The sequence below is a fragment of the Schistocerca gregaria genome, chromosome 1 (assembly GCF_023897955.1).
Source record: "Schistocerca gregaria isolate iqSchGreg1 chromosome 1, iqSchGreg1.2, whole genome shotgun sequence".
Lineage (NCBI taxonomy): Eukaryota > Metazoa > Arthropoda > Insecta > Orthoptera > Acrididae > Schistocerca > Schistocerca gregaria.
Window position 1 is genome coordinate 435,184,055 of NC_064920.1, and position 12,085 is coordinate 435,196,139.

The 12,085-nt window shown below is 39.2% G+C and overlaps 1 protein-coding gene across 1 annotated transcript in view; it reads right to left on the reverse strand.

Moving 5' to 3' along the window:
* Nucleotides 1-2,271: 2,271 nt before the first annotated feature.
* LOC126351252 (integrator complex subunit 9) overlaps nucleotides 2,272-12,085 on the reverse strand; it is a 98,548-nt gene continuing 88,734 nt past the window's right edge. Inside the window, exon 13 of the mRNA XM_050002587.1 lies at nucleotides 2,272-3,140. Coding sequence (XP_049858544.1) covers nucleotides 3,021-3,140 — 120 coding nt within the window. The 3' untranslated portion in view covers nucleotides 2,272-3,020. The remainder of the gene's footprint in view (nucleotides 3,141-12,085) is intronic.

A 12,085-nucleotide genomic window follows, 5' to 3' on the forward strand; every position in this document is an offset into this window, starting at 1 on the left:
TAGTTATAGGAAAGTCATGTGTGATATACAAAAGAATGGAACTGAGTTGGCAAAAGGAGAGTAAACATGATACAACAAAAGAGGAGACAGCAGAGAGACCAGTGTGGGTGTAGATTAAGGAGCTGAAAAAGAGTGATGTAGGAAGGAGGGGGGGGGGGGGGGGGGGTTTAAAGAGCAGCCATTTGAGGTTAGCATGTTCAACTCAAGAGCATTTTCTCTAACCTTGGTAGTCATGTTCACTCTAGTCCATAATTAAATGGTTGCCATTCATATGGATGGGTAGCAAACTGGTGGCCTCATCTACTTAGAAGATTGTGTGGAAACTGCAACAGAACTTATTTATGGCACAATTTCAGTTTCAGCAGATGGTCTTGACCCTGATAGGTTACAGTATGTATGTAAATAAGCTGCACTGTGTGGGTGCGCGGGGCATGTTTTTGCATCAAACTGTTTCACAGGAATAGGATTCGTGTAGCAAGGGGTTTTGGGTAGTTGTGACAAAGATGGACTAGGGTATCTCATAGATTGAGTGGACAACAGAAATCCATTTCTGGAGAAAAGGATAGGATTTTGGGAAGGACATTCTTCATTTCAGGGCACAATGAAGTTATTGAAAGCTCCTGGGAGGGACATTTGAGCCATTCCAGTTTGAGGCGTAACTGGATTTATAAAAAAGGGGTGGGGGGGAGTTGTTTAGTAGGAGGTAGCTATATATTGCACAGGACATCTGTTTGTGGACTAGGTTTGGGTTATAGTCCTCTCCATGATAAACTTACTAAGACTGGCAGCATGCTGGACAAGAGATTGATTCATTACTACCAATATGAGGACCTTGAGTGGTTAGACTATATGTGACATATTCTATAGTGTGGAATGAATGGCAGCTATTTTAAGTGGCGGTACTGTATCTGGTTAGTAGTTCTCCTTTGCCATTACAAAGGAGGAGAACAGCAGCCAAAGAGGCACCATGTTGAGCTGAAGATCATGTGAAATAGACAGCAGAAAATGTGTTAAGCCTTTGGAGGATATGGGATAAAATTGATCTAATATTCCATTAATGAACTTGACACAGGCAAGGGGGTTTACAATTTCTGTGGCCAGGAAGGACTCCTTTAAGTGGACCATAAACAGGCTGGATATGAAGGTGCCATATGGATGCCCATAGTTCGGCCCCAGATGTTTTGTCTTCCCCTTGAAGGAGAAGAATTCATTGAGAGGTATGTAATTGTTCACCTACTTAAGGATGAGATGAGGGATTGAATGTTGGCAGGACAATGGCTGAGGCACTACTTGATAGGACCAAAGCCAAGGGAATGGAGGGTGGTAACTAGAAAATGAAGTGATGTCAACAGTGATAGAACCATGTGGCAATGAGATAAAGATGGTATGTGTCCTTACATAGGAAGTTAGGCTCTGCATAATTTATTGGAGATCTTGGGTAATGAAGGAAGAGATTCTGTGGAATTTAAAAAACATAATAGATGGTGGGTGTGCAAGTGGTGGGTTCTAGGATGGATCTATGAATTTGAGTAAGGATTTAAGGTAGGGTTGGTCTTCTGGGATGAGAGCTCTGTCACAGGGCTTATAGGAGCACAAATCAGACAGCTGGTGATCTGAGTTGGGAGAGGGAAGGTTCAATAATGTTCACCACTTTTAAGAGGGATTATTAGTAAAATAAAATTTCCACTGTAAAGATCAGGCAAAAGAGATTAGATCTTTGACCAGTTCAACATGACTGAATTTGCATATACGGCTTTAGGTGGCATCTTTTGAAATCCCTTCTCAGTCTTAGTGGACTGGGTTCCGAATTTCATGATGTATTGGAAGAGAGATTCTTTTTGGGTGTAACAGATGAAGGATCCCAGACAGGAAGAGAATGGGTGCTGTGGAGGATTGAGGGGAGTGAATGGGAAGGACATTCTCTGAGGGTAGCACAGATCTTGTTGGGTAGTTTCATTCCAAAACTAGAGCAGAGGCATGGAGTGTATTTACATTGTATCTTATGATGGAGGAGATGTACATCAGCAATGTGGTAACACAGCATTTTGTTCCTGTAGGATCATGGACAGGGACTAGCAGACTGTGAAGGATCGGAGGTTGTTCTGAAAGGAGAGATTTAGTCCAAAAACTAGAATTTTGATAGTTAGACCATTGAAGGCAGAAAGGGGGGAGGGTGGGAACACAGGAATTCCATGGGTTAGGCAACATTTCAGGAACACCATTCAATGTCAAGTTTCTGATTTCTATTAAGAGTCAAGAAAATACGTGACATGTTTGCAACATATTTATTACATTGTCAGGTAAGTACAGCAATTTTATACAAACCCACACATTTACAACAAATTCGAAGTTAAATTTGTCAGAGAAACTTCAGATAATTGAAATAGTCTTATACCTAAACACATATAAGCAAAAAAATATTTCTAAATTACTGATTAATTTCTCCTTTTTCATAAAATATATTAGATTTTATCTGTAAAGGAAAGTTTGGTAGCTATATATACTGCAAATAAAACTTAGTGAGGAAAAAAAAGTGATTCATCAGAAAAAAAGCGTGTCAAATTTTTGTTCAATCATAATCAGTAAGATCAAGTGTTTTTGTTCCTTTCTTCTGATGCTGTATAAATGAAGACGTGCACATAAAAATGGATTAACCCTCAAATGTAAAAGCTTGGAGAAAAGTGTTGCTATCTGTTGCCAGGTATGGAAATTATCAAATTTGACATTGGTTTCACAATAAATATCACATTAGGATATTTACTGGTGAAGTCAATGTCAATTTTGATAGTTCCTGTACCCAGCAACAGATGGCAACACTTTTCTCTAAGCTTTGAGATTTCAGGGTAGGCCCATTTTCCCACACATCTTCGAATGTACTTGAATCTGAAAAGTTACTTACAGTTTTTCTATCTGACACAAACTGTTGCATATACAAGACAAATCATTCACTTTGTCATAAGAACTACGCAAAAAATTGTTGTATTCATGAAACTTAGAATGATGAAATACACCACAAATGATCAAAATTTGTTAAGACATTGAAGAAGAATGGTACGCAGCTTCTGCCTCAGTTGTATGTCTCCATCACAAATTATATGAGTTGATGCATCCTCCACCTGGATTAAAGTATCTTCATTTGGCTGCAACAAAAGGAGAACATATAACATATATTTACGCTCAACTTCTACATATGAAACTGATAATCACATCTACCACACAGAAAATGCACATCTATGAAAAAGTTATGCATCATCATAACAGCACACCATATCATATTAAAATAAATTCAGCTTCAAAATACTACTTACAAGATCAGAAAAAAATAATTGCAATAGCCGAAATTCTGGGATGGGAAAAAATATGAAAAATGATGAGCAACGATCACTCACATGCTGATTAATGGAGGGTGGGATATAGGCACAGGTATATGCTTGCTCCTACTTCCATGACCACGCATACTGGAACTGCCACATAGATCAGCATTTTGGTGTCTGTATGAGGCTGTTTGTAATAAATGTGGTACCCACACATGAGCTACAACAGTTAGTAAGAATACTTGATCCTCTGTGCCACCTTCCTACCATTCTGCGTATTTCTGCGTATTAGTGATTGTTTGTCGTGACCTACAATATACTTATTAAGATTTCTTTTCTCTAAAATGAACAATCATAATTTACTATGCTTCCCTGTTAAATTGAGTATCATTTATACAAATGTTAGGTTACAACAGTAAAACCAAATTTATTATTTTTACTGTATCTTTTTACTGTGAAACATACAAAAATGCACTGCTTTCTCTCTAAATATTCTGTATCTGTATCACTAATACTTATACTAATTTGGCTCAAATAGCTGTACAACAAAAGAAAGTTTCTTTTTCTTTTTCATATTACTGCAATGATCTTTCACTAACAACACAGAAATCAGTTAATGTTAAACACTATTGTTCAACTTTCTAGCTTATGCCCTCAGTAAGAATAATGATTACCTTTCCTCATAAGTACAATGCTGTATTTAAGGTAATACACGCTCATTAGCATTGAACAAAGATTAGCATTTAACATCCCAAATGAGGTCATTAGACACTGAACACTTGGATATTGAAGGATGGGGAAGGAAATTGGCCATGCCTTTTCAAAGGAACATTCCTGGCTTGTCTTAAGCACTTTAGTTAAATCACAGAAAACCTAAATCTGGAGTGTCGGATGGGGATTTGAAACATAGTCCTCCAAAATGTGAATCCAGTATGCTAACCTCAGTCATTAGAATTGGTTTCATAACTCTGATGTTGTCATCATAAACTGGCATATATCGTAATTAGTATTTGTTGGAAAGATATCATAATTTGCAGAGAGATGCGGGCAAACTGAATAGATCTTTGACTGTGTGGGTCCACAAAATAACTTGTACAAAAACTATCTTTACTTCTTGTTGCTGACTGAAGTACACTGAGGATGCTCTACTTCAACAGGCTTCTGATGACTTTCAATTTCTTAATTATAATTTAAAAAAAAAAACCATAAAAAGTAAGAGGCACTGCAGTACTGGCACATAACACGGGAAAAAATTACACTGATAAAATGGCGATAATGGAAAATGTAGCCTTGATACTGTAAAATTGAAATTTGAACAAGTTTTTACTGTCACAATTAATCCACTCACAAAGCCATCAATGCTGACTTAGAGATTCAATTATAGCCTCCCTTTCCCTTACAACTCAGCAAACTAACTATGTAACTATGTTACAAGCAAGAATGTTGCAACTGTACATTACTGCTGGCAGCAGTGGTCATGAGATTGTACAGTCACAAGAAGGCCAGGCTCCGAACAGCCATGTGGCGCTCCTGAGAGAGAAGACCATGTTTGGCTCTGTTGAACAGTACTGCATCTGCAGCAGCAATTTCAGCAGCCCTTGTCGGCATAGTGACACAATGAACTGTTACAAATCTACTACTTAAAGGACAGCTCCGAGCCAGATGCCCTGTCACATGTATTCCAGTGACCCCAAATCACTGCCATTTGTGACTTCAATTGGGTCAAGCAAGACCTCATTGGAGGGCAGGGTGGAAGATTTTTTTTTTTTTTTTTTTTTTTTTGGGATGATTCTGCCTCAGTGGCAGTGATGGCCATGTAGGGGGATGCCAACTGAGGTCAGCAAACAACATGTCTGCTTGCTAGATACACTAGTCTGCACTGGAGTTATCGTCTGGGGTGCAATTTCATATCACAGCAGGGGCACTCTTCTAGTTATCCCACACACCCTGACAGCGAATCTGTACATCAATATGGTGATTCGACCCGTTGTGCTGCCATTCATGAACAACATTCCAGAGAGCATTCTATTTCCAACAGTGTAATGATCACCCACATACAGCTGTTTTAACCCAACATGCTCTATACGGTGTCGAAATGTTGCCTTGGCCTACTCGATCCCCCAGTCTGTCTACAATAGAGCACATTATCGCATGAAACTCCAGCATCGTCCACAAACAGCATTAACTGTCCCTGTATTGATCAACTAAGTGCAACAGGCATGGAACTCCATCCCACAAACTGACACTCAGCAGGAAAACAACTACAAAGTGATATTACCTTAAAAATAAATGGAAAATTAGTCTCCAGTGGGAAAGAAACAGCAGAGGAATTCAATAACTAATTTACAGAAACAGTAGAAAACCTGGCTAACTATCTTAAAAATAGCTGTCCCTTACAACTAGAACCAAACTTATGCTCTGAGACTATTTTTTAGGCCTACATCTAAAACTGAAATAGAAAAGACACTTCGTAGAGGGGGGGGAAACTAACCACCATCTGCTGGGCAAGATCGAATTCCATGCTTCCTCCTTCATAATTGCAGTAATTTTATCAGTAAACCCCTAACCCACATAATACACTTCTCATTCCTGAATGGTGCATTTTCTGGTATGCTCAAAATTGCAAAAATTATACCTGTCCACAAAATAGGAAGCAAACAGGATCCCAGTAATCATCGACCCATTGTACTGCTTTCAACTTTTAGTAAAGTATTTGAATATACAGGGTGATTCAAAAAGAATACCACAACTTTAGGAATTTAAAACTCTGCAACAACAAAAGGCAGAGCTAAGCACTATCTGTCGGCGAATTAAGGGAGCTATAAAATTTCATTTAGTTGTTGACTAGGCGTCAGTGTCAGTTGATGCTAAGATGGCGACCGCTCAACAGCAAGCTTTTTGTGTTATTGAGTATGGCAGAAGTGAATCGACGACAGTTGTTCAGCGTGCATTTCAAACGAAGTATGGTGTTAAACCTCCTGATAGGTGGTGTATTAAACGTTGGTATAAACAGTTTACAGAGAATGCCAACTACCCGAGGCGATGGATCGGCCGCCAGGCAGCCCGTGACAGAGCACTTCATCACTGGCCTCCAAGAAGCCCTGATCTTACCCCCTGCGATTTTTTCTTATGGGGGTATGTTAAGGATATGGTGTTTCGGCCACCTCTCCCAGCCACCATAGATGATTTGAAATGAGAAATAACAGCAGCTATCCAAACTGCTACATCTGATATGCTACAGAGAGTGTGGAATGAGTTGGAGTATCGGGTTGATATTGCTCGAGTGTCTGGAGGGGGCCATATTGAACATCTCTGAACTTGTTTTTGAGTGAAAAAAAAACCTTTTTAAATACTCTTTGTAATGATGTATAACAGAAGGTTATATTATGTTTCTTTCATTAAATACACATTTTTAAAGTTGTGGTATTCTTTTTGAATCACCCTGTATAATGGCCACCAGAATCACTTCCTTTCTAGACAAAGGAAATATCCTGCCACCTGCTCAGTTCGGCTTCCAAAGTAAGAAAGCTACAACTGATGCAATACAAGAATTTCTAGATCATGCACTGGAGCTTGTGGACAACAAAACTCCCAGTCATACACATCTTCCTAGATCTAAATAAGGCCTTCAACATGGTTAATCATAGTATACTTTTGCTAAAGATGCATTCCTATGGAATAAGAGGAAATGCCTACGACTGGTTTAAAAGCTATCTGGAAGATCGACAGCAGTATGTCGAATTAAATGAAACTAAGTTCTCAGGTACAGCTAGCACTGTACATTCCTCCATACATACCATAAAGCAAGGCGTTCCCAAGGGTCTGTCCTGGGCCCCTTGCTGTTCTTACTTTACATAAATGACCTTCCTCACAGTCTACCAGACACAAAAAACCTTTTGTTTGTTGATGGCACCTCTGTACTCATATCTACGCCCGAACAAATTCTCCAATCTAATATAGATAGGACCACAGATCAAATAAATCGATGGCTTCGAAGTAACAGGCTGCTTCTTAATGCAAAAAAGACAATTGGAATAACCTTCCACACTGTCAACAACAGGAATCCATTCCTACCAACTATATCACTGGAAAAAAAAAAATTTGGGGGGTCACTATTACTGATATGCTCACATGGAAAAGGCACATTGACGTTACACACTATGTGCGGATGGATGTGCGTGCATATACCTGTCCTTTTTTTCCTCCCTAAGGTAAGTCTTTCCACTCCCGGGATTGGAATGACTCCTTACCCTCTCCCTTAAAACCCACATCCTTTTGTCTTTCCCTCTCCTTCACTCTTTCCTGATGAAGCAACCAACCGTGTGTGTGTGTGTGTGTGTGTGTGTGTGTGTGTGTGTGTGTGTCAACCTGCCAGCACTTTCGTTTGGTAAGTCACATCATATCTCTCTCTCTCTCTCTCTCTCTCTCTCTCTCTCTCTCTCTCTCTCTCTCTGTGTGTGTGTGTGTGTGTGTGTGTGTGTGTGTGTGTGTGTGTGTTTTGCTCACACATGTGAGGACATGCTGAGAAGTAATGGCTCTGAATTTTATATGGAGAAACTGTCAGTTTTTTTAAATAAAAAAAAACATTATTAACATTCTACATCTTTGTTCTTCGTGTCTACACATTCATTTGTCAACATAATTACCGTGGTGACGAACACCTCTGTTTCAACAATAGAACGTTGTGTTGATACCTTCACTGTATTTGAATGTTTGACTTTGTTGACCAAGCCACAACGGTGTTCTTCCTTCTACACATTAGCAGAATATTTGGAAATTCCCATTACGACTGCAGGGAAAGATCTTCATTCTCACAAAGACTTACTGCATTTATCAGGAAGAACCGAACTGTGAGCTACAATAAAAATTTGTTTGCAGCCTTTGCTGACAGTATAGGAGAGAACAGATTCTACTACAATTCCATTACTACTGGTTCCATTGCAGCTGCAGTGGTTCAGTTGGTAAAATCTAGAATCCTCTTCATGCAAAACATTTTGAGCCATGAAACAAAAGAAGATCCAAATACTTTAGATCCTTGAGCTTGATAGATTTTTCTGGCTTCAAAATGCAGTGATCTCTACAACATTCAGTAACTGCAGGACACCTTAACATGGCCTAGTTAGTCTGTGCATGTCCTGACAAACAAAATACTATACTTTTGCCTTCCAAAATAAGGAAGGAAAGTAAGGACACATGTTAACAATATTTTTAAGTAAATAATAAGTGTTACATAGTTTAAATGTTTGATCTCAAATAAAATTTAAAAACTGATAAATTTATTTTTTTCTTCTCCTCAGTTTATGTCCCACTTTAGATCAGAGACTGATGATTTGCATGTTATCTTCCACCTTGGACAATTTTTAGCATCTTGAGTGGTAACTCCCAATCAAGTCAGAATTTTCTTCACACAATTAATGATAGCATAAAAATAATATGAAGTCTCTTACAACCAGATATCTTAGTTGCTGGTTAATCTTTCATGTTGTATGGTTATGGTCCATAAAACTTTTGCATTATATGTTTTGTCCAGAGCTGTGCTGAACATCATCTGAGGTGCCCCTGCTTCGAGTTCCCAACCACCTTACCTACCGTAGTCCACATAGCCACTGTCCGGCCATAAAGCAACACCCCTCACGTGACTCTGTACCACCCATGACCGGAGCAGCAACTGAATCTCATTCCCCACCAGAGATTCAGACTACCTGAAACCATGCCCTTAAATGACAAGTGTCCTCCCCTCTACTCCCTTGGTGGCATTCCACTGTCCACCCCAGCTATACAATCTCTGTTCATTCCTACCCCTGCTCCCAATCCACTTTCATGTATACTTATATTTACATCTACATATATACTCTGCAAGCCACTGTAAGGTGCATGGTGGCATGAAGACTTCTTAAGTAATAGATGCAGGACATTGTCTTTGTCGGTGAACAACTGAACTACTAATAGTCATTCCTTTCCTGTTTCACTTGCAAATAGAGGAAGGAAAAATAAAAAAGATTGTTTTTCCAACTCATTCACATTAACTCACTTTTTTAAATACACAATTAGAGCAATTTGCCATTTACAATACCAACTAGAAATTCTGTTTATGTCACTCAAGAATGACACTTTCATGCAAACCACAGTATCATTGGCAAACAGCCATAAATTGCTGCTCACATCGAAAGTCAGCTCATTTGTGTACAAAGAGAATAAGAGCAGTCTTATCACACTCCCCTGGGGCACTCCTGCTAATACCCTTGACTTTGATGAACAATCACCGACAAAGACAATGTCCTGCATCTATTACTTAAGAAGTCTTCATGCCACTCACATGTGTGAGAACCTATTCCACATTGTAATGTCACCGGTTTTTCTAGTTGGTAGTTGATAGATTAGTATTGATCGGCCCTGGCTAAAACTCAGCGATAGTCAGTAGAACTATGTTACTGTTAATAGGCAAAGACGACGTTACAAAAAGCAGTGCTGAACTGAACTCTCAATTGTGACCAATATTACGCTACTTGTCATAATTAGCTCATTTATATTTGATGGTTTAACAATTGCTATTAAAATATTAATGGTAAATTCAATTAAGTTCCACCGACACCAACTTCCCCATAGTTTGGTTGTAATTTCAAATCTCTAATAAATTTTAACATTGTGATTGCTTTCTAATGTCAAAGAGTTTCTATATATGTACCGAGCGCTTCAGTCAAATATTATCGCAGCACGCAAAAGATCACAGTTCTGCCTCTAAATAATTATGTCGTTTGGAATCACAAATGTGTAAATTCGCACGAAAGGGTGGTTTATTTCACAATAACAATCACTTCCTAACAAGGCCGGTAGGAGGAAGAAGCTTTCCGTGATGGTGGTGGTGGTGGTGGTGGTGGTGGTGGTGGTGGTAGTGGTGGGGATTTATAAATTGTCTGCTTTAAAGCTATTGCCAAGTTACAGAGCCCATTTGCAATTATGAATGAAGTTAATTGTCTATCACTGTTCAATGCCTAACTAGAGTTGAGTACTAGTTATTTAATTAAAAAGTTCACTTCAATCTTATATATCCTCTATCTGAATGCTAAACTATGTTATAGTTGAAGTCAATGTTTCGTTTCACTGCGTCATAGTAGATCGCAATTATCAATCCTCGAAAAACAATCTAACCACACCTACATATACGAGTATTCAAACAAATCTTACCAGCTTCAGCTAACTCTCGTAACGTAGTGACAATGGATCAAATTTTCCTTAGCCGTTACTCACAATTCTCAGAGTACTCACACGAAGTATTCTTTGAGATCGTTGGTTCTACTTTTCTAATTTTAATTATAATGGTTTTGCGATTTACTATGATTTTAAATTTATTGAGATTCTATCTTTCTTTTGTAAGTTGATAAATTACTAAGTATAAGATTCTTATTTCAATTACTGGTTATTATCCAAATAATAGTGTTAAATGGAACTTTGGTTACTTGTTCACTTTTCATGGAATTTGGAACTTGTTTCGGGGAAATTATGGGGTATCGGTTGTTATTTTTCCCCCTTTTCATTTTTCGTCCGAGGAAGTGGCATTACAACATGCTAGTAAACTTCGTTAACAGCCTGCAGTGAAGCACAGTGTCAAACGTCAAATGCTTTCTGGAAATCTAAGAATATGGCATCTGCCTGTTGCCCTTCATCCATGGTTCACATGGAAGGGCTTGCTGGATATCATGTGAGAAAAGGGCAAGCTGAGTTTCACATGAGTGACATTTTCTAAATCTGCACTGATTCGTGTACAGGAGCTGTAGGCATACTGCAAAGTGCTTCGACAGCAAAGTCTGTGGGCAGAACAAGCGATACCTGAGATATCTCATGTGACAACGGCAGATGCTTCACCACTGCTACACTGCAAATGCAACAGACTGCAGATGGCTGACCATAGCCTGATTGAATCTTCCGTTATCTGTGAACTGTGAACAGCTCCTCCTGCATCTGTACATAGCACGCACACACTATATCCACCCTGCCACTACTAACTTATGACGAACTATGAAAACAAACAGAACATACTTGCCGGTCTCCTGATGCTTCACCAATGGAGGCTGGTAGCTGACTGATGTGTGGTCAATGGTCAGCCATTCGAAACAAATGAAGAAATGACTACTATGCAGACTGTATGAATGTACACCTCTCAAATATAAAAATATACAACGAATTTAAGAATTAAACTGTGAATATAAGCAAATAAGCTGAATATATGACTTTCTAGTCTCCTGATGTCTCAGCAACGGAAGGTGACTGGCGACTCATTGCTCACATCCCTGCAATAGACCAAGATGCAAGACGTGTCCTACATGTTCTCCCTCTACCACCTACTCTAGTCCTGTCGCAAGCATCTCCTATCCCATCAAAGGCTGGGTGACCTGTGAAAGTAGCTATGTGGTACCAACTTAGCTGCAACCGCAGTGCCACATTCTACAGGGGTCTGAATGTTAACAAGTTGGCTGTTAGCAAAAATGTTTACTGCCAAACAGAGGCAAAGAGACAGATGACCACCCAGTTGCTGACCTGCTATCCAATACAATGTGCTTAACTTCAACGACTGCTTCACAGCCTCTGCTGTCTGGATTCTTCCCACCAAAACCATCTTTCTTGAAATATGCAGGTGAGAACTCTGCCTGCAACATGTTCTTTTGCCCCCGTAACCTTTGCTGGTCCCTATTCTCCACCTGCCTATCCCTTTGCTGCTCCCACTACAGTACCACACATGCATTTTATCTTGCCAATGCAATTGCATAGTCCTT